At 44.0% G+C, this 24,195-nt stretch overlaps 1 protein-coding gene across 1 annotated transcript in view; it reads right to left on the bottom strand.

Annotated features, from left to right (window-relative positions):
- LOC122943876 overlaps nt 1-22,527 on the bottom strand; it is a 62,138-nt gene extending 39,611 nt beyond the window's left edge. Inside the window, exons 1-5 of the mRNA XM_044301963.1 lie at nt 22,334-22,527; nt 5,515-5,719; nt 5,296-5,429; nt 4,005-4,064; nt 2,828-2,884 (exon numbers count right to left, since the gene is read on the bottom strand). Of these exons, the coding sequence (XP_044157898.1) occupies nt 2,828-2,884; nt 4,005-4,064; nt 5,296-5,429; nt 5,515-5,563 (300 nt within the window). The 5' untranslated portion in view covers nt 5,564-5,719; nt 22,334-22,527. The remainder of the gene's footprint in view (nt 1-2,827; nt 2,885-4,004; nt 4,065-5,295; nt 5,430-5,514; nt 5,720-22,333) is intronic.
- Between the last annotated feature and the right edge of the window lie 1,668 nt (nt 22,528-24,195).

Here is a 24,195-nt window from a genome sequence, read left to right as displayed (position 1 = left end):
ATGTAAACTTTTGACTTTGCAGAAAGTAATAAAAATGCCTTAAAACATTTTCTCTCTCATTATTCTGGCATTTGGCAAATAATAATAATTATGGTAATCCTAATTCACCAAATACAGGAAAGGTTTATTCTGATTTCATGTCAGATATTGAGAAAAACCTGCATATGTGTCTTTTTATATAGTGTATGCAAACTTCTGGTTTTAACTGTATCAAATCTAGAAATTTCACTTACTACATTGAAAAGTGCGCTAGTCATAAGGTTAGAGAGGACCTCTCGCCTCTCACGTCTGTTTTAGTAAACGCTGCAATTGTAGTTCCTATAAAATAACAATTCTGGGGAATCTAATGTGTGTAACTACAGTACAGTCCACCGTTCCTCTGTTATTCCTCATCGAAATGTATAAATAAGTAGATACCTGGGTGTCACCAGTTGTGGGTGTGTCCACAATTCACGTTACAGTTTATGCTGGGCATACATAGATGTACATCAGTCAAACACAGTCATTTTGGCGGGACCAGACGACCATCTAAGGCAGCGATCAGCAACCTTCCACATTCCAGGTGTGGTGAAACTACGACTCCCAGCATGCACACTAGCTTGGCTGTTCGCAGAACTCCCACAAAAGTGAATGAAGCATGCTGGGAGTTGTAGTTTCACAACAGCTGGAGTGCCAGAGGTTGCTGACCCCTGATCTAAGGTGTATAGCGGTCTCCCGACAAAGGCCATAAGGATTGGGCAGTTGGATTTCCACTTGCCTGATCCTTTCTTTCTCACGGAGATCCACCAGAGGAGTCTGGCAGCCGCTTTGTCTCCTCCCTTTGTTTAGAACACCTGCATTCTTGGCCAAGCCGAGCATACATGGGGCACTAGGTGAAATGGCTTGTTTGGTCAACAAGTGGCTAATGTGTAAGAACATTAGTGTTGAGCGGCAGGGGCAATAATCAAATTAGCGATATATTTCGCGAATATTTTGTAGAATATTTGTCATATATTCGCGATTATATTCTTGATTGCGAAAATCGGCAATGTAATTTGCGCGTACTGTGCTCACAATACAGGCGTGGGTCACTTATGCTACATTTTTCAAGCTGGTGTAAGTTTCCTGAGACTGGAGAAAATGGCTGACACGGCAGAACATTACAATTACAATAGCTTTATATGCACGTAGAGTGCTCCAATATATTTGCAATTGCGCAAATCGGCAATTAATGATGCCCATATTTTTGCGCAATACGTACAACTCGTGACATCACAGCACTATGTCTGTAGCATGTATGTATGGACGGCAGAACCTATCAGCTACACTATATATCTACCCCACACTGACTATCTGAATTATATATATACGTTAACTATCTAATGTGATAGCACAGAGCACAGAGCACAGCAATGTCACTGCCGTCTCTTTCATAACTGCAATAAACTTTAGAAAATGTCTGCTGGGGAGGTTCTTATATAGTCAGGGGCAGGCAACTTTCTATTGGTTGCTAGGGATGTTGCTAAGCTCAGACAAAGACACTGCAGCCTTCTCATTGGCCCACAAGCAAGAAGCAGGGAGGGATCATGGGTTCAGATGAAAAAAAATGTAGAATATTCTCGAATACGAATATATAGCACTATATTCTAAATCTTCGCAAATTCTCGAAGTTGCTATCGTTGCGATTAATATTCACGATACGAATATTCACGCCCAACACTAATTAACATCCCTAAATAATGTATTAATACATACCGATATGGATTCTCAATTTAAATGGATTATATTGGAGTTTTAAACAACAGATACTGGGGGTAAAGTCTGTGATCGGCGATAACTCATTGGGCAGAACCTGCTGCTTTCTCCATTGAGTTATAATGGGTCAGACAAGACTTAGTCAGGTATCAGAATATCTTGTGCTGAATGCAGTGCTGTACCTTTCTATCTATTCTGACAGTCAAAAACAACTAAGGCTACTTTCACACTAGCGTTCGGGCGGATCCGTTCTGAACGGATCCGCTCATATTAATGCAGACGGAGGCTCCGTTCAGTACGGATCCGTCTGCATTAATAACTTTAAAAAAAATCGCAAGTGCGCAAGTGCGAAAGTAGCCTGCGCGGATCCGTTCAGACTTTCAATGTAAAGTCAATGGGGGACGGATCCGCTTGAAGATTGAGCCACATTGTGGCATCTTCAAACGGATCCGTCCCCATTGACTTACATTGAAAGTCTGGACGGATCCGCACGGATCCGCACGCCTCCGAACGGCCAGGCGGACACCCGAACGCTGCAAGCAGCGTTCAGCTGTCCGCCTGTCCGTGCGGAGGCGAGCGGAGCGGAGGCTGAACGCCGCCAGACTGATGCAGTCTGAGCGGATCCGCCTCCATTCAGACTGCATCAGGGCTGGACGGCTGCGTTCGGGTCCGCTCGTGAGCTCCTTCAAACGGAGCTCACGAACGGAAACCCGAACGCTAGTGTGAAAGTAGCCTAAAGCCTGAAGAAACAGAAATAACAGCAGAGCCCAAAAAGTGATTTTGGATTTATAGATAATAGAGGATTCAATACAGTTTCATAAACCATAAAGAGATTGAAATGTAAATGTGCTGCTTAGGCTGAGTTCACACTTCAGTTATTTGGTCAGTTATTTCCATCAGTTATTGTGAGCCAAAACCAGGTGCGGGACAAAAACACGGAACATTTGCCAATCTTTCCATTACACCTGATCTCTCAGGAGGCTTCACTACTGGTTTTGGCTCACAATACCTGATGGAAATAACTGACCAAATAACTGAAGTGTGAACTCAGCCCAAATTCTAATAATTAATAATAGCGGTTTGCTCTTCTTACCATAAAATCCCTCAATTCTTTTTGAAATCCTGCAAAGTATACGAAGCTCTTATCCAACTGCAAGGTCAAAAATACATTAATAGTCAGTTCAATTGGCAGATAACAAGAAAACGGCACATTTATGCTGCAAGTCAAGTTACAGGGTATTTTTTTTACATTGTAAGGCTACATTCACACGTCAGTATTTTTCTATAATCCGAATTTCGGTCCGTTTTTTGCGGATCCGTTGTTCCTGAAAATGTTTCCGTATGTCATCCGTATGTCATCCGTTTTTTGCGGATCCGCAAAAAACTGAAACATGTATACATTTCAATAATCAAATAAAGTTGTTTGGATTTCTTTGAAAAAATAAAAAATATTTACTATGTGTTTCCAGGAACGGATTCCGCAAAAAACCGAAGACATACGGAATGACATCCGAATGTCTTCCGTTTTTTGCGGAACCATTGACTTTGCATTGCACCAGGATCAGATTTTTCAGGAACATAATAGGACATGTTTTATATTTAAACGGACATGCGGAACGGAACAACGGAAACGGACAGCACACATTGTGCTGTCCGATTTTTTTCCAGGACCCATTGAAAATGAATGGGTCCTGATCTGGTCCTGATCTGTTCCGCAAAAAACTGAACAGATCAGGAAAGAAAAAACGGACGTGTGAATGGACCCTAACAGGATTTTCTTGAGACAATTCCATTTCGCTAAAGGAGTCCATGAATGCTAAACTGATCAGATGCTGTCCCACAGCCAGGATTCAGGAACCAGCACTTGGATCTGAATACTTTTGTAACTGCATGTAATTAAACATTTTGCATAACCACCGAGTAAAAAGTATCTGCATAGCGCCACCTGCTGTTTGCTCTTTTTCTAATTTCTCTGTCCTGCTCCCTGAGATGGAAGCACATGCTCAGTTCCAGCCCTCAACTGCTACCAGCTGCAGTAGAAGGGACACACCCCTCTAGAAAGTGCACGCCCCCTAAGCTGCCAGCTTGGAATAAATCTAGCAGATCAATTAGAGCAATGAATGGGGAGATCTCTGGGTCCATGTGAGGTACCGGGCTGGTTCTAAGTTTGTTAGAAAGAGACTGACATGTACTAGATGATGTCTGATTTTTATTTTTTCATTGATCATGGGATAACCCCTTTAACGTGTTTTACATTACATTTACTGTACCTTATTCTGTCGTCCCTTACAGATCAATTTCTTTCCAATTTCCAGCATTTTCGGGACACTCTGCGAACAAAACACAATCACATGGCAGTCACTGATGAGCAGCACTGAGCATCTAATTGACTTATGCAAAATGACTAAATCATAAAATAGTAATAAACAGTTCATGTATGATAACAATGAAGTGGAATATGCAAATAACATATACTGTAACAGACTAAAGCGTGCACATATTCAGACAATTACACCCGCTATATATGTGCAGTGTATACACTCACAGTAAGCTCTTATACTAAGTGCACCCTTGCTGAGTTCTGAAGAGAGAAGGAGCAGGACTCCAAACCAATGCATACAAGTAGAAGGAACTCCAAAGAAGCTCAAAGTGATAATTTTATATGTACAAGTCCAAATTCCCCACACCCCATACACACACTCCTCTGGCAGCGGTTTATCTCCCTGCTACCAAAAGGATCGGGCAATTGAATCCAATGTGTCCAGTCGATATCTCCCCGGATATCAGCTCTCGGGGGACAGTCAGGAAGCTACCATACATATTAGACGGCCGGCCAAACCTGCCAAAATCTAATGTGTATGACCCGCTTAACTTCGGATTGCTTCACTTGCAAATAAACTATCGCTCTGAACTTCCTTGATTTCCTTCTACATATATATATATACTGTACATACTTATACAATGTGGATCAAGTATACAAATGCACAAATATAGTAAGACACCATATTTTTTGCTGCATAAGATGTACGTTTTCCCCCCAAAAGAAAATTTCTGTTGTTTTATGAAGCAAATACTAATATATGCAAATTAGCCTCTAGGAGCAACGGGGTCATTGCCGCTACACCTGGAGGCTCTGCTCTCTCTGCAACTGCTGCACCCTCTGCACTTTGATTGACTTTAGGAGAAGACAGGGCTAGGTGTGATCACATTTATACTTCCTGCCCTGCCAATCAACGTACAGAGGGTGCGGCAGTTGCAGACAGAGCAGAGCCTCTAGGTGTAACAGTAACGCCCCCGTTGCTCCTAGAGGCTCATTTTCATATACTAAAACGTCACTTTCCTCAGCAATGCGGACACATATGAACATGGGACCAACACAGATGCCTTCAGCTGCCAAGCGCACATGTAACAGGTCAGCCAGTGTCATAGGGACAAATCTGCTGACAGATGTCAATTAAGGTGCTGTCTTGTTATAGCCTTCACCATATTTATTTATACATTTTATGGAAACCTCTAGTTATGTTTTCTTTTTTAGATATTAAAAAGTATTTATTTTTTTACCTCCAACACATGTCGCATACAGTTATCATCATTCGCGTTTTTATTTACAAAGACATCACAGCGATCAAATGTGCGGACATATGGTTTACATCTTGAGCATTTCTTTGGTGGCGGGGGATTATAGCTCCCAGGCCCTAAAACACACGCAAAAGACACCGTTAAGTAACCCCATACAAATCTTATAGTACATATATAAAACGTGCTGCTGACTATACTTACCCCTGCAGACACCGACACTAGCCAGTGCAAATAGTATGATGATCTTCATTGTGTAGATGGCTGAGATCTGCCCAAATGTGGATCCTACTCCGTTTTATAGCGAGAAAATCATTAGTTTACCACCCAGTATACAGATGGCAACTTGTTTTCGCCTCTGGCAACTTCCTTGCGGAAATATATTAAAACTTGGCAAAACAATCAGCACCTACAATTAGTTTGTACAGCAAATGTTATTTTGTACGTTTTAAATGGGACATTTTTAGTTAACCCCTTCCCACAATTTGGTGTAACTGAACATCAAGATTGCCATCCACCGAATTTCTAAATGCAGTTATAACGCGCTAGCTCCGGAGCCATCTATATCAGGAGCTCTTTGGAATATAGAGTCAATCTCTCACTGCAATGGCAGGGCCCAATAAGCTGCTTGAGAGTGTCGCACTGACGGGCATAATACACTGCAATATAGAAGTATTGCAGTGTATTATATCAGCGATCAAGCTATGTAATATTGTAAGGAAGGTCAAAACTGGTTGTGGCGGCGTGAGGTTAAAGGGGTTGTCTGCTTTTTAGTATTGATGACCTAGGTTATCAATATCAGATTGGCGGGGGGTCTGACACCAGGCACCCCCGCCAATCAGCTGTATGAAGAGAAGACAGCGCTCATCTCTGCTCTGTTTACCTGTTCGCTGTAGCAACTGCAGTGGTGAGCAGTGTAATTACAAGTATAGCGTTCCCATTCGCTTATATGGGATGGTGCCATCTTGTATGAGCGCTGCCTTCTCTTCAAACAGCGGAGAGGCGTGGGTTGGACCCCCACCGATCTGATATTGATGACCCATCCTGAGGTGACAACAAAACCAGCATACAAATGCCAATCCTGATAAATGAACCCAATGGATCGGTGTACAAAGCTGTTTTCTATATATCTCTATACATTATGGCTCATGCACACGGCTGTAGCCGTTTTGTGGTCTGCAAATTGTGGATCCCCAAAACACAGATACCGGCAGTGTGTGTTCCATATTTTGCGGAACTAAATGTTTGGCCCATAATAGAAGTGCCCTATCCTTGTCCATAATGCGGACAAGAATAGGACATGTTCTATATTTTTGCGGGTGCCACAGATAGAGATTGGCAAAGTAAAAAAAAAAATATGATTTGGCCGATTTGCCGAACTTCGACAAGAAATTAGATTTTTTGTGAATTCATTTGTCATAATTCGTAATAGATCAGGTTTACCCAGGCCATTCTGCCTAATCATATTCATCCCGCTTGGTGGCCCAATCTCATTTTGAGGGCTTGGAACTTAAACTGAAGCATACCTCCCAACTATCCCGGATCCGGCGGGACAGTCCCGGATTTCAGTGGCTGTCCCGTGGTCCCGGTACGAAGGCGGTATGTCCTCCTCTCAGGCAGCTGTCTCGGCTCCCATAAGAAGCAGAGATAGTGGCCTGTAATGATGAAGAAGAGAGCAGAGGGCAGGGCCGTCCGGGAGCTCAGTGTATCCTGCTGCTGGGGAACAAGGTGAGTATGTGGAGTGTTTTTTTTTATTTTTTTTACTGCCTGTGAAGGGCATATTACTGTGAGGGGGCACATATCTGGGCATATTAATGTGAGGGGGCACATAATTGGGTATATTACTGTAAGGGGGCACATAACTGAGTATATTATTGTGAGTGGGCAAATATCTAGGCATATTACTGTGAGGGGGCAACTAGCTAGGCATATTACTGTGAAAGGGGAACAATCCTGGTCATATTACTGTGCTGGGGCACATGTTAGCATACCTACTGTGAGGGGGCACGTTTCTGGGCATAACTACTGTGAGGGGGCACATATATGGGCATTGCTATTGTGCAGGGGCACATATCTGGGCATTTCTACTGTAAAAGGGCACATATCTGGGCATAACTACTTTGGGGTGGCACATATCTAGGCGTTTCTACGGTGAAGGGGCACATATCTGGGCATTGCTACTGTGAGGGGGCACATATCTGGTCATTGCTACTGTGAAGAGGCACATATCTGGGCATTGCTACTTTTAGAGGGCACATATCTGGGCATTGCTACTGTGAGGGGGCACATATCTGGGAATCACTACTGTGAGCAGGCACATAACCGGGCATATTACTGTGAGGGGGCACATATCTGGGCATTTCTACTGTGAAGGGGCACATATCTGGGCATTGCTACTGTAAGGGGGCACATATCTGGATATAATTACTTTGAGGGGGCACATATATGGGCATTTCTAATGTGAAGGGGCACATATATGGGCATTTCTACTGTGAAGTGGGACATATCTGGGCATTGCTACTGTGAGGGGCATATATCTTGGAATCTTTACTGTTAGGGGGCAGATATCTGGGTATAACTACTGTGAGGGGGCACATATCTGGGCATCACTACTGTGAGGGGGCACATATCTGATATAACTACTGTGAGGGGGCACATATCTGGGCATAATTTTTGAAGGGGGCACAATGCTGTCATAACTACTGTGTACTGGCATAAAGGAGAAATAGTTACTATGTGAGGGCACCTAGGGGACTGGGTGGGATTAGGTGTTTAGTTATGTTTTGGACAGAGTTAGAGGCATGGATTAGTGTGGAAAAAATTTGCCGTACTGCACATAGTGTCCCTCTTTCTTTTTTTTAAAAGAAAGCTAGGAGGTATGCTGACAGGAGAGCGTATTGCTGTGTGCATTACGTTCTAGTGCACCCACATTCATAGTTAATCCCGTTCTGTAGGTACTGTGCCGTCAGTATTATAGGTGTAAGTTATCACTGTCTACATCCATGTGCAGTACACCAAGATTCAGGTAGTCAGCAGCAGTGGCAGTAACAGTCTGCACCAAAATTCATAGCTAATCCCACCTGTTAAACAAAAAGAAAAGCATACAGCACCCTCAATAAAGCCAAAAACTCATGGGCGCTCCTGCAGGAGCTGTGTCCAAACGGTTCCTTAGTGGAACAAAATAAAGACAAAATAAAGACATGGAGGCAGCGCCAATAAAGTAGTGGAGAAAGAAAATGTTCTTTTAATGCATGTTATGGCAGTCCAAACACATGCTTTTTAATCCCTTCTGTTAGCTGTAGATTTACTGTGCTAGGCCCCATGACAGAGTGGAAAGGGTGGCAATGGCGGCAGTGGCAGTAACAATGACAATAGTGGCCCCATGAATGAGTGGGGAGGGGGGCAGCAGCAGTGGCAGTAAGGCTGTGTTCACATCATTGTTTATTTTTCCGCTCTTCTGATCAGTTAGAAGAACGGAGAACTAAAAAAAAGAAAAAATGTGGCTTTCAGAAGGTCAGTACTTGATTATTTGATCAGTAATTCTAAGCCAAAACCAGGAGTGGGTCCAAAACAGAGACAAAATGTAATGGAAATATTTGCATCTCTTCTGTGTTTTGAACCCACTCCTGCTTTTGGCTTACAAATACTGATCAAATATTGACCAAATAAGGGCCGTGTGAAAGAGGCCTTACGGATGTATTGCAGTCCACAGGAGCACTGTACAAGATACACTGCCTGTCCCAAAAGAAAAGTCGCCACCTGGATTTAACTAAGCAAATAGTTATCAGCCTCCTATTGGATAATTACTGCATGGGCGATTATCTTTCAAGCAGAGAATACATCTAAGAACTGTCCATTGCATTATTAAAAACTGGAAGGAAAGAGGGCACCCATTGTATTCGAGGAAAGAATGGGCGGAAAAAAATCCTGAATGATCGTGATTGGCGATCGCCGATCGCCGATCACTTAAACGTTTGGTGAAATCAAATCGAAGAAAAACAACAGTAGAACTCAGGGCTATGTTTAATAGTAAAAGTAAGAGAATTTTGTTGTGGTAATTTTATTAGGATGTGTATTTGATATATTGTGTATTGTCATCATGTCTCTCAGTGTCAGGGTAAACCATTGGAGTGGATATCTTCCCGTGTATGTCCTGTCACAGCTGCTGGGCGCAGGAGTCTCCATCGGTGAATGGTCCATGTGCTAAGCACTGGGCTGTGGGCCAGGGGAGACTGATGTGTTCAGCAGAGCAGTGTTTTGTTGGCTCATGTATTGCCGCCGGCAAGGGCCCCTGCGCAAGACGCAGATCTATTGGCTTGGCGTGGATGCATTTGTTAAGAGAACAATATAAACGAAAGGAACGTGCGTTTGTTGTCTCTAGTGCGCCTGATCAGCCGCTGGAGATAATGACGCTGTACTGTAAATAAACCTGCATGTGGATCATAGTAACTTTATCTGGCCTTGCTCAGTGATCAATGCCAGATAAAGTTACTAGTTCTGTTGCACGGTGTCAGAATGCTTTGGCGTCTGCTTAGAGCCTAAAGTCGCTCTCCCTGATAGGTTCTCAGGGGGTGGTGATGACTTTATTCGGTTCAGGGAGTTCTGCAGGTTGTATTCTCGTCTGCGGCCGATGTCATCTGGTGACGAGAATCAAACAGTGGGGATCATTATATCTCTGCTCAAAGGGGACACACAGTCCTGGGCTTTTTCTCTGCTGACCGGTTCACCATCCCTCTGGTCGGTGACCCAGATCGGGTCTCTATGGCTGAATCTAAGCTGCGCAGTTTGTTACAGGGAGAACGTACTGCGGAGTCATATTGTGCAGAATTTAGAAGATGGGCGACTGACTCGGGGGTGGAATGATCCTGCACTCCGGAATCAGTTTTGTCAGGGGCTGTCTGAGAGGTTGAAAGACGCCCTTGCTTTTCATGAGTATCCCGATTCATTGGAGACGGCCATGTCTTTGGCAGTGCGGCTTGATAGACGTCTTAGAGAGAGGTATAAGATTCCTCTCGAGCGGTGGGGTCTAGTCTGTAAGTGAATCTGTCCCACCTAGTCCCCGGGGTAATATAACTTTTGAATCTGGGGCAGGAAAGGAGCCTATGCAGTTGGGCCAGGTTTCGTTTCGCTCAGGTGATAGGGATTTTAGGAAGCTGAATAAGCTATGTTACTTCCGTGGGAAAGAAGGTAATTTTGTTTGTGCGTGTCCTTTTATTAAACCTCAAAGCTGTAATGAAAAACTACGGAGGTATTCACATAAAGAGGAAAAAAAACTTCCCTGACTCTTGGTAGTGTAAATGGGGAGTCTGAGCAAACAAATATGCATTATTATTTGATCAAATTGTCGGAGCCAAGGTGTTCTTCAAGTTGGATTTAAGAGGAGCTTATAATCTGATCAGAATTAAGGAAGGAGATGAGTGGAAAACAGCCTTTAATACACCCAAAGGTCATTTTGAGAATATTGTCATGCCCTTTGGTTTAACTAATGCACCAGCGGTCTTTCAGCAATTTGTCAATGATATTTTCCATCATTTAGTGGGAAGGTTCATTGTTATTTACCTTGATGATATACTAATTTACTCACTCGATTTGGAGACCCATCAGGATCACGTGAGACAGGTGTCGATCCTTCGGGAGAATAAATTGTATGCAAAATTGGAAAAATGTGTATTTGCTGTCCAGGAGCTACCGTTTTTAGGATACTTGCTTTCTGACTCTGGTTTTCGTATGGACCCCGAAAAAGTCTGGGCCGTACTGGAATGGGAGCTGCCTGAGAATCAGAAAGCTCTGATGCAGTTTGGGGGTTTTACCAATTACTACAGAAAATTCATCTTGAGTTATTCCACCATTGTAAAACCTTTGACAGATATGACTAAAAAAGGCGCCGACTTTTCTGTCTGGTCAGATGAGGCATTACAGGCCTTTTCTGCTATTAAGAAATGTTTTGCGTCTGCTCCCATTCTGATGCTACCTGATGTGTCTCAACTGGTTATCGTGGAGGTTGATGCATCAGAAGTGGGGGTCGGAGCAGTTCTGTCGCAGGGTCCATCCCCTAGCAAATGGCGTCCGTGTGCTTTTTTCTCCAAGAAAATCTGAGCCACTAAAAGAAATTATGATGTAGAAGATAAAGAGTTGCTGGCTATTAAATTCCGATTACGGTATATACTGACCACAAGAATTTGGCTTACCTGCAGTCTGCTAAGCGCCTGAATCCTAGACAGGCTAGATGGTCACAGTTTTTTACTAGGTACAATTTTGTGGTCACCATTCGCCCTGGGGTTAAAAACGTCAAGGCGGTTGCGTTGTCAAGTAGTTTTCCCGGGGGGGAGTGATTCGGAGGATCCTGCTCCCATTTTGGCTGATAGAGTGGTGGCTTTCTCTCTGTACCCCGAGTTGAAGATGGAGGTGTTGGGGTCCAGGAGGAGGCTCCTGATTCTTGTCCTCCAGACAAGTTGTTTGTTCCTGCTGAGCTGCGATACAAGGTGTTCAAGGAACATTGCGTGTCCTTGCGGGACACCCTGGAAGAAAATCCACCATAGAACTTATTTCCCAGAGATTCTGGTGGCCAGGGTTGCGCATGGGTGTGGAGGGTTATGTGACAGCTTGTGAGACCTCTGCACGAGCAAAGGTGGCTCACACTCGGACTTCAGGATCCCTTCTTCCTTTATCCATCCCGTCTCGTCTTTGGACGCATTTGTCCATGGACTTTATTACCGATTTACCGAGTTCCTCTGGGAAAACTGTGATTTTGTTGGCAGTGGACCGCTTCAGTAAGATGGCCCACTTTGTACCGTTACCTAGCTTGCCCAATGCCAAAACAGGTTTTTATCGATAACATTGTGAAACTACATGGCATTCCCTCTGATGTGGTGTCTGATAGGGGGACGCAATTTGTTTCCATGTTTTGGAGGGCATTCTGCTCTCGTCTGGGAATTCAACTGTCTTTTTTTCTTCGGCTATTCATCCCCGGTCCAATGGCCAGACAGAGCGCACTAACCAAAACCTGGAGACCTATTTGAGGTGTTTTGTTGCCGAGAACCAGGATGACTGGTCCTCGGTCTTGTCTCTAGCCGAATTTGCCTTGAATAACCGTAGACAGGAGTCCACTGATAAGTCGCCATTTTTTGCCGCATATGGTTTTCACCCACAGTTTGTTGCTTTTTCTGGGACTGGATCTTTTGGGATGCCAGAAGAGGATAGATTTTCTTCCGCCTTGTCATCTATCTGGCGGAAGATCCAAGTTAATTTTTAAAAGATGGGTGAAAGATATAAACGGATGGCTGACAGGAGACGTATGACTGGTCCGGACCTGTGTGTGGGTGATTCGGTGTGGTTGTCCACTAAAAACATTGAGCTGAAGGTACCATCTTGGAAATTGGGTCTAAGATTTATTGGCCCTTACAAAATCTCTGCGATTGTCAACCCGTTGACGTTTCGTCTGGATCTTCCACAGACCTGGAAGATCCATAATGTGTTTCACAGGTCTTTATTAAAGAAATACTATATATATCTAATATATATATATTTTCTGGTGTTTTTAGTGTTGACCTAAACATGTCTATTTTAATATATTTTATTTTATTGTATTTTCATTTTATTTATCTCCAAACGTCAAATTTATATTTATTGATGCATGTATTTATGGATTTATTCCAATCATGTGACTATTTAATATTCATTTATGCACTTGACCTGTACTGGTAAAATTACCACCAAAACTCCCTTAAATTGTGTATACTTACCTCTTCTTATATCACGTCTCTTGGTCTTAAGAACGGGTTGGACCAGCCCTGAAATGCATATACTATTATCTCCACATTTACCTACCTGGCACTGCGTGTCTTGAAGGGAGAAGTTTGGCTGCACCAACTACCAATTCATTCATCACTAATTTAGGAGTTAAGCTCCCAGCGCAACCCATCCATTAGCCCTCCATTAGCGTTCTTCCTTATGCATCATATGGTCCTATTGATGCACTGCTCTCCCTTTCTTTTTTTATAGCATCAGAATGGTGGCAGAAGGTGTATATACCTATGAAAAGGTCATGATTTTAAGAATTTATGACAAAGGACGTGGCCTGAAGTAACGGCCCATTTTGCACAATATTCCAGTGTGCCAGCACACTGCAGTATGATAATTAGTGGCAGAATGATCTATTCTGTTGCATCAGGCATCAGTGTCTGGAAATCCTGGTTGATCCACTCCTGATTAGGGTTGAGAGAACCCGAACTGTAAAGTTTGGGTTCGCACCGAACGTTAGGATTTTTGAACCCCGACCCGAACTCGAACTTCGGCGATTTATTGGCGCTTTTTGAAAGGCTGCAGAGCAGCCAATCAACAAGCGTTTTACTTTTATGCCCTTAGAATCCATCACAGCCATGCCTACTAATGGCATGGCTGTGATTGGCCAGTGCTTCATGTGACCCAGCCTCTATATAAGCTGGAGTCATGTAGCGCTGCACGTCACTCTGCTCTGATTAGTGTAGGGATAGTGTGCTGCTGCTGTGAGGGAGAGAATAGGAAAGAATCTTTAATCTGAAGTGCTTGTTAACTCAGCAATCTACATAGATTTAGTTTTGTGGGTACAGTGCACAATCTTTTTACCCTGCCCTGAGCCCAGTGACCCAGAAAAAGAACTTTTATCCGTCTGTTAAATAGGTGGACGGCGGCAGCCATTTTACGCAAACTCAGTGCAACAGCACAGCATATGTGCATTTGTGACATTCAAATCCAAGCTTGAAATACTGCAATAATTTTCTGGGTTTAAAAACACCAATTTTTGGCAATATACTACATCTGGTGCCTTTGAAGCATTTGTCAGTGTGAAATAGAAGCTTGAAATACTTCAATAATTTTCTGGGTTTAAAAAAACACACATTTTTGGCAATACCCTACATCTGGGGCCTATGCTGCATCTGTCAGTGTGAGATACACGCGTTAGATACTGCTGTTCTATTCTATTATTAAAAAACACCCGTTTTGAGCTAAATATTTAATTTTGCAGCCTTTGCTGCATCTGTCAGTGTGAGATACAAGCTTGAAATACTGCAATAATATTCTGGGTTTAAAAAAACACCCATTTTGGGCAAAATACTAAATTTGCTGCCTTTTCTGCATCTGTCAGTGTGAGATACACGCGTTAGATACTGGTGTTCTATTCTATTATTAAAAAAGCACCAATTTTGGGCAAAAAACTTCATTTGCAGCCTTTGTTGCATCTGTAAGTATGAAATAGAAGCTTGAAATACTTCAATAATTTTCTGGGTTTAAAAAAACACACGTTTTTGGCAATACCCTACATCTGGGGCCTATGCTGCATTTGTTAGTGTGACATACAAGCTAGAAATGCTGCAATAATATTCTAGGTTTAAAAAAACACCCATTTTAGGCAAAATACTAAATTTGCAGCCTTTTCTGCATCTGTCAGTGTAAGATACACGCGTTAGATACTGGTGTTCTATTCTATTATTAAAAAAACACAAATTTTGGGCAAAAAACTTCATTTGCAGCCTTTGTTGCATCTGTAAGTATGAAATAGAAGCTTGAAATACTTCAATAATTTTCTGGGTTTAAAAAAACACAAATTTTTGGCAATACCCTACATCTGGGGCCTATGCTGCATTTATTAGTGTGACATACAAGCTAGAAATGCTGCACTAATATTCTGGGTTTAAAAAAACACCCATTTTGGGCAAAATACTAAATTTGCAGCCTTTTCTGCATCTGTCAGTCTGAGATACACGCGTTAGATACTGGTGTTCTATTCTATTATTAAAAAAAACACACCAATTTTGGGCAAAAAACTTCATTTGCAGCCTTTGCTGCATCTGTAAGTGTGAAATAGAAGCTTGAAATACTTCAATAATTCAATAATTTTCTGGGTTTAAAAAAAAACACACGTTTTTGGCAATACCCTACATCTGGGGCCTATGCTGCATTTGTTAGTGTGACATACAAGCTAGAAATGCTGCACTAATATTCTGGTTTAAAAAAACACCCATTTTGGGCAAAATAGTAAATTTGCGGCCTTGGCTGGATCTGTCAGTGTAAGATACAAGCTTGAAATCCGCAATAATATTCTGGGTTTAAAAAAACACCAATTTGGGGCAAAATACTTAATTTTGCAGAATTTGCGGCATCTGTCAGTGTGAGATACATGCATTAGATACTGCTGTTCTATTCTGTTATTAAAAAAACACCCATTTTGGGCAAGATCCAAAATTTGTGGAGAGCGTCGAATAAGGGACGTGGCCCCGGTCGTGGTGCTGCTGGTGGAGCTCCTGTTGCAGGGAGAGGACGTGGTCAATCTGTGCCACCTGAGGAAGGTGAAACACCTTCCTCAGGTGCGAGTTGGTGACAGAACCTTCAGCATTATTTGGTCGGGCCTAATGCGGCTCTACGAATGGTGAGGCCAGAACAAGTACAAGCGATAGTAGATTGGGTGGCTGACAGTGCCTCCAGTTCCTTCACATTGTCTCCCACCCAGTCTCCTGCTGAAAGATCAGAGTTGGCACCTGCAGCCGATGTCCATCAATCCTTCACCTCACCCCCTTGCAAATCAGCCAAGCAGTCTGAGCCCCAAGTCATGGAGCAGTCTCCTCTGCTTTTTGATGACTCTGCTAGCAGGGTTTCCCAGTGCCATCCACAGAGCCCTGCCCCAGAAGTTGAAGAGATTGAGTGCACCGATGCCCAACCACTTATGTTTCAGAATGAGTACATGGGAGGACCACCACAGCACGTCTCGGATGATGACGAAACACAGGTGCCAACTGCTGTGGCTTTCGAAAGTGTGCAGACCGACGAGGAGGGCAGGGGTGAAGACTGGGTGGAAGATGATGTGGAGGAAGATGAGATACTTGCAGTGTCCCAGGGGGGTCAGTAGTGTAGCTATAGGTATGCTGGGCTTTGTAGTGCAGGGCAACCCACTAACCTGGGATTCACTGTCGTCTTCAATCTGGGTAGATACTGGAACAGGCAGTTCATAAATGTTCGTGACGCCAGTGCCAATTGAACGGTGACACGCCGTATAATGTTATGTAGAATAATGGAGTAACCACGTGATAGCCAACCAAAACTGGAACTTTACTGGAATTGTCAATAGTAATCAAGCATGGACATCATTGGAAGCGCAGTTCCATTGAAGACAGTTGGTTTGCATATGAAGACAGTGGTTTTACAAAAGTTACAGACAGGCCGGTTGTAGCAAGGTGGATTTCAGAGGGTTAAACACAGGAGTTGCAGTACAGGCGGCTTGCACTCTATTCCTGACTGATCCTGAAAATATGGAACTTATTCTCCAAGGTCTGATGCCCTATCTCTGGCGTATCCTTGGGTATGTCCTTATCACGTACCTCCTCTGTTACTTTGAGTACCTCTTGCCTTATTAAGTTTGCCTCTGTCTTCTTCTGTGTCCCGGCTGGTTAAATATGACGTTCTGCTAAAACAGCTAAAGACTCAGGAGGGGAACCTTTTCCTTGGATCCGCAACCCGGTTACAGGGCCTAAACTACCCTCTCCTAGTCTGCAGGCTCCAGGCCTGCTTCACTCTCACAGGCCCATGGCCTGGCGTTGACTCAGACACAGTCTCATCTCTTACTCCTTCTCCCACTGTCTGCTCCTTTCTACTCCCTGACTGGGCCTTATATACACTAGGGTTCCCTAGCTCCCTCTAGTGACTTAGAGCTGGAATAACACCCCTAGCCGGCCTGCACATGCACATTTCACAGTAACAGGGAAGTACATAGCATTACATTAGCAAGATGTTTTATACCAACCTCCCCATAAATACAGGGGGAACGACAGCACACAAGTGACCCTTCTGTAGTGACGGGGTATTACACTCCCGTACACTACATCCTCGACCCCACATGGAATCAAGGTCATGCGAGTGACCTGTGTAGTTCGGAGGAAGAGGTGGTGGTCGCACAGAGCCACCAGCACAGCAGAAAAGGGATCAGAGTGCAAAAGAGGAGCGTCCATCCCCTAGACAGTATGCCTGCTACTGCCCAACGCAGCAAGGAACCGAGCACACCAAAGCCAGCTCCAAAGAGTTACCTGGCGTGGCAGTTCTTCAGACAATGTGCTGATGACAAGACACAAGTGGTTTGCACGCTGTGCAATCAGAGCCTGAAGCGAGGCATAAACGTTCTCAACCTGAGCACAATCTACATGACCAGGCATCTAAGTGCAAAGCACGAGCTGCAGTGGAGTAGACACCTTAAAAACAAAGAAAGGTCTCTGGCTCCTCCTGCTTCCTCTTCTGCTGCAGTATCAGCCTCTTCATCCACCTCTGGAATGACAGTGGCACCTGCCACCCCGCAAATAGTGGATCTGCCAGCAACACCACCACCTGGGTCACCAAACATCTCCACAATGTCCTACGGAAGCGTTCAACTCTCAATCTCCCAAACACTGGAGCGGAAGAGGAAGTACCCCCCTACCCACCCGTGATCCCTGGCCCTGAATGCCAGCATTTCAAAATTACTGGCCTTTGAAATGCTGTCATTCCGTCTGGTGGAGACGGAGAGTTTTAAAAGCCTTATGGCGGTGGCTGTCCCGCAGTACATCGTGCCTAGCCGCCACTACTTTTCCAGGCGAGCCATCCCTTCCCTGCACAACCAAGTAGGGGTCAAAATCAGGTGTGCACTGCGCAACGCCATCTGTGGCAAGGTCCACCTAACTACGGATACGTGGACCAGTAAGCACGGTCAGGGACGTTATATCTCCCTATCAGCACACTGGGTAAATGCAGTTGCGGCTGGGCCTGAGGCGGATAGCAGTTTGGCGTGTGTCCTTCAACCACTGAGGATTGCAGGGCACTTCTCTTTGCCTCCTGTTGCTTCCTCCTCCTACTCCGCTTCCTCATCCTCTACCGCCTCCTCATCTGGTCAACGAAACACCTTCACCACCAACTTCAGCACAGCCAGGGGTAAACGACAGCAGGCAGTTTTAAAACTTATCTGTTTGGGGGACAAACCCCACACCGTGCAGGAGCTATGGACGGGCCTTGAGCAACAGACCGATGAGTGGTAGGTGCCAGTGAGCCTCAAGCCCGGCCTGGTGGTGTGCGATACCGGGCGAAATCTTGTAGCAGCTCTGGGACTAACTGTTTTGACGCACATCCCTTGCCTGGCGCATGAGCTGAATTTAGTGGTGCAGAGGTTCCTTAAAAATGACCCCGATATTTCAGAGCTGCTGCAGAAAGTGCGGGCCGTCTCTGCGTGCTTTTGGCGTTCTCACCCTGCTGCTGCTCGCCTGTCAGCATAACTTCGGCCTTCCCGCTCACTGCCTCATATGCAATGTGCCCACTAGGTTGAACTCCACCTTGCACATGCTAGCCAAACTGTGCGATCAGCAGCAGGCGATAGTGGAGTTTCAGCTGCACCACTTCACCACCAATGACTGGGCCTCCATGCGAGACCTGTGTGCCTTGCTGCGCTGTTTCGAGTACTCCAACAACATGGCCAGTGCCGATATCACCGTTCTCAGCGTTACTATCCCACTTCTATGCCTCCTTGAAAAAACGCTGCTGGCGATGATAGAAGAGGATGTGGCACAGGAGGATGAGGAGGAAGAGGGATCAATAGGGTTTCCGGCCAGTCATTCACAAGTGGCTCCGAGGGTGGGTTCCTGCACCCACAAATGCCAGGTACACAATTGTCCAGCCAGGGCACAGTTCTGGAGGATGATGAGGTGAAGGATGAGGAGGAGGAGGAACTGTGTTCACAGCAGGGTGGCACCCAAACGAGCTCATGGCCATCACTGATGCGTGGCTGGGGGTGTACAGAGGTCACAGACGATACACCTCCCACAGAGGACAGCTTGTCGTTGCCTGTGGGCAGCCAGGCACACATGAGCGATTACATGCTGCAGTGTCTCCAGAATGACCGCCGAGTTGCCCACATTTTTACTTGTGCTGATTACTGGGTGGCCACACTGCTGGATCCTCGTTACAAGGACAACATACCGTCCTTAATTCCGTCACTGGAGCGTGATCGTAAAATGCGCGAGTACAAGCGCATGCTGGTAGACGCGCTGCTGATGGCATTCCCACCTGACAGCAGGGCGACAGTGGAAGCAGAAGACGAAGGCAGAGGAGGAGGAAGAGGTCGCCAACGCAGCTGGGGCACCACCAGCACATCAGAAGGCAGGGGTAGCATGGCCGAAATGTGGAAAAGCTTTGTCAGCACACCACAACAACCAGCACCAGCAGCTGATATAGAATGTCTTAGCAGGAGGCAGCATTTCAGCAACATGGTGGAGCAGTGTGTGTGCACACCCCTACACGTAGTGAATGATGGGTCTGCCCCCTTCAACTTCTGGGTCTGAGGTGCTGGCCTGCCCTACAGTCAGTGTATTGTCTGAATGTGTGTTTAGCACAGCAGGGGGCGTTATCACAGACAAGCGCAGCCGCCTGTCCACAGCCAATGTAGACATGTATACCGGCCTTACCTAGCTATTGTTATACTATATCACAATTGCTCATTGTTGTATTTTTGATATTTCCCACTCTTTTAGGGTGTACACTAATAAAAAAAAAAAAACACTGTTGGCTACCTCGTCCACGTTCACCGCCTCATCAACCTCCTACTCCATATGGACCTCCACCTCATACAACAAGATTATTATTTTTAATTTGTTTGTATTTAATTTTATGTCATTTCGCTCATTTGTCTGTTACATTTTCAGGTGAAATTCACCAATTTTTGGATGTGATATACCCCTGCTCTACCTAGTAGACAGGTAAACAAATTTCACAATTTTTTCTGTTACATTGTCGGGTGACATTCACCAATTTTTGGCTGTGATATACCACTGCTCTACTTAGTTGACAGGTTAATAAATTTCACTAATTTTTCTGTTACATTCTTGGGTGACATTTTGTTAGCATACAAGGTTTGTATTGTATAAGCAACAACCACTGTATGTCATTGCTATATGCCTAGTATATTGTATGGTCACTAGATGGCAGTTTGTGTAACTTCCTGTTTGTCAGTTGTTCAATAAAGTTCAGTTAAGTGCTCGTGCAGTTACCGAGCAGAGGTCAGTTAGACCTGAAAGACTGTCTGCCTGTCCTTTGTTTAGCCTCAGAAAGTATTTCTAACAGGTTATGGGCCCAGGACATGCTACAGAAGCCCTGTATATAACACAGATTACCTCTGGATAGAACCAGATACAGTGAGCTAAAGCAATTAAGTGCAGGAGACATCAACAGAAAGGCAAACAGCAGAAATGGCTGCCACCATCCCCTCAGCAAAGTTCTCCATCGCAAATCTGACAAATCAAAACTACCAATCCTGGAAATTTAAGATGAAAATGCTGCTTATAAGAGAAGGTACGTGGAAATGTATGGATGAACCCAGACCTGCACAGCCCACAGAGGAGTGGTTAGACAGAGATCAGAAAGCCCAGAGCACAATCTCTCTGTGCATAGACGATGATCAAATCATACATATATGTAACTGTCAAACTGCTAAAGACATGTGGGAAGGATTACAAAAAGTGCATGAAAGAGTTAATCTCAGCAATAAACTGTATTTAATCAGAAAGCTGTATCAAACTAAGCTGCAGAAATACCAGGACATGCAGGACTATATAAGACAGACCTTAGAAATGATGGAGAGACTGAGAGGGATTAGAGAAGCTATAAAAGACTTCCATGTTGCAGCGTTATTGTTAAAGGGAACCTGTCACCGGGATTTTGGGTATAGAGTTGAGGACATGGGTTGCTAGATGGCGGCTAGCACATCCGCAATACCCAGTCCCCATAGCTCTGTGTGCTTTTATTGCTTAAAAAAATCAATTTGATACATATGCAAATTAACCTGAGATGAGTCCTGTACGTGAGATGAGTCAGGGACAGGACTCATCTCATGTTAATTTGCATATGTATCAAATCTGTTTTCTTACACAATAAAAGCACACAGAGCTATGGGGACTGGGTATTGAGGATGTGCTAGCGGCCATCTATCAGCCCATGCCCTCAGCTCTATACACAAAATGCCAGTGACAGGTTCCCTTTAAGTGGACTTCCTGAAAGTTATGAGACACTTGTCACAGCACTGGATGCACGTCCAGATGATGAACTGACACTGGAATATGTTAAAGGCAAGCTTGTGGATGAATACAAGTACAAAACAGAAAGCATGAGTAATGCAAGTGTGTGCTCAGAGACTGCTTTAAAGATGAAATACAAAAATAAAAGCAGTAATGTGCAGCTAGAAAAGCGGGAATGCTTTGTGTGCAAAAAACCAGAACACCTAAAGGCAGATTGTAGAATCTGCAAAGCTAGAATGCAAAAACAAAGTGGATTGCAACAAGCTAAGAATGTCATAGAAACAAAGGAGTATGCATTCGGATCCAAGAATGGTGTCACCTCTGTGCAAGCGTGGTGTGTGGACAAATGACCGACATTTCTTCACTCCGCTTGATGAAAGCAGAACAGAAAGGATAACTACAGCTAATGGACAACTCATGAAATCAGTGGGAATAGGAGATGGTTTTCTATACTGTCCTATCTCTCCAGATATCACTAGAAAGATCCACATGAGGAATGTTTTGTATGTGCCAGATCTTGACAGCAACCTTTTGTCAGTAAAGAAACTCACTAACCAAGGCAATGTAGTGACATTTCAGGGTGACAGTTGTATCATCACAAAAGGGGATTGCTTGCTTGCAAAGGCTAAAATCAGAGATGAACTATATCAGCTGAACTGCAATGAAATGGTTAAAACAGCCAAAGAGGATAAACATTCAAACTGCATCCACACTTGGCACAGACGATTCGGGCACAGAAATTCTAATACAATAAAGAAAATAGTTGAGAATAACTATGCAAGTGGTATTAAGATGAATCCATGTGACAAAATAATGATCTGCACCAGCTGTATTAAAGGAAAAATGACTAGGACATCTTTTCCCAAGCAGACCAGCAGCAAAACTCAAAAACCTCTGGACTTAATACATTCAGATCTTTGTGGTCCAATGAAAACTATAACTCCAGGAAAGAAAAAGTACTTTCTGACCTTTATTGATGACTACTCCAGATATGCCACAGGGTTTCTGCTTCACAATAAGGATGAAGTGCCAGAGAAATTAGAAGAGTATCTCGCCCAAGTAAGTAATACATTTGGCAGGATGCCCAGAGTACTACGAACAGATAATGGCTCAGAATATACAAGTGGTAAAACACAAGTCATTCTCAGGAAACATGGAATTATGTTCCAGACAACTGTTCCATATAACCCAGAGTAAAATGGAGTTGCAGAGAGAATGAACCGCACACTGTGTGAAAGCGGGAGGAGCATGCTGTGTGATGCTGATATGCCATCTACATACTGGGGAGAAGCCATCATGACTGCATGTTATCTTCAAAATCGTTTGCCAGGAAAAACCACAACAAAAACTCCATATGAACTGTGGAACAAAAAGAAACCAGATTTAAGACACATCAGAATTTTTGGAAGTAAAGCCTATGAACACATTCCAAAAGAAAAACGTACAAAATGGGATGCATGTGCAAAAGAAGGGGTACTTGTGGGTTACAGTGAATCTCAAAAAGGATACAGGATTTTACATCAAGACACAAACAAGGTAACAGTCAGCAGAAGTGTGATTATTGATGAAAGTTCTATGTGTTTAAAGTTTGAACAACTGACACAAACTATTCAAACTGAAAAAGAATCAACATCAGTCACTCAAGAGGATAAGGAAAGTGACACAGAAATAGAAATTACTGGAGAAAAATCAAAAGCTGAAACTGAACCAGAGATACCTTCAGTCAGAAGATCAACCAGAACCAATAAAGGTGTTCCAGCTGAACGTTTATCTTACATAGCTCGCAGAGCCGTTCAAACTGAACCTGGTTCATGGAAAGAGATGCAGAAACTGTCAATGCATGAGAAACAAATGTGGAATAAAGCCACTCGCTAGAAACAGATTTGAGGATCTTAGATCAGAAATGGGACTGACATAGATAGTAGTTGTTGAGTGGGGGTGTTAGCATACAAGGTTTGTATTGTATAAGCAACAACCACTGTATGTCATATGCCTAGTATATTGTATGGTCACTAGATGGCAGTTTGTGTAACTTCCTGTTTGTCAGTTGTTCAATAAAGTTCAGTTAAGTGCTCGTGCAGTTACCGAGCAGAGGTCAGTTAGACCTGAAAGACTGTCTGCCTGTCCTTCGTTTAGCGTCAGAAAGTATTTCTAACACATTTTACCATTTTTGCTGTGACTAAACACCTGCTCTGCATAGGTGACAGGGACCATTTTTAAAAATCATCTGTTCTATTGGTAATGGTAGGTGACAATAACCCATTTCTGGTGATGAAAACCCCCTGCTCTGCATAGGTGACTGGAACTTAAATTTCTAAAATTCATCTTTAATTGGCCCTTTCATTCGATCCTTCTGCTTTAATAATGTCCCACATTTCCGCTCGATCACATTGCAGCCATTGACCTCCCTTCCATGTGGTCTCCCTTTCTCACGCTCCCTCTCTGGCGTGGAACCCTGATTCTCTGCTAACCGTGATCACCATGGTAGGCGCGGAAAAGAACATCGAAAGTTGATAGAGAAGATATCCTATTGGATCGTGGACATCACAGGGATTTGCGACATGGTGGAGCAGTATGTGTGCCCCCTTCAACTTCTGGGTCTACAAATTGGGCATATGGCCTGAGCTTGCCCTTTACACCTTGAAGGTGCTGGCCTGCCCCGCAGCCAGCATATTGTCTGAACTTTTGTTTAGCACGGCTGGAGGGGGTTATAACAGGTTATATTTCCCAATGTTTTGGGGTGAACCCTAATTTAAAAAATAAAAAATAAAACCAAAAAGCAGTGTAGACTACCTCGTCATCCTCCACCGCCGCTTCCACCTACACTGCC

The sequence above is a fragment of the Bufo gargarizans genome, chromosome 7, assembly GCF_014858855.1.
Source record: "Bufo gargarizans isolate SCDJY-AF-19 chromosome 7, ASM1485885v1, whole genome shotgun sequence".
NCBI classification, from domain to species: Eukaryota; Metazoa; Chordata; class Amphibia; order Anura; family Bufonidae; genus Bufo; species Bufo gargarizans.
Note: the sequence above shows the minus strand (reverse complement) of the source record. Positions and strands in the feature narration are given on the sequence as shown.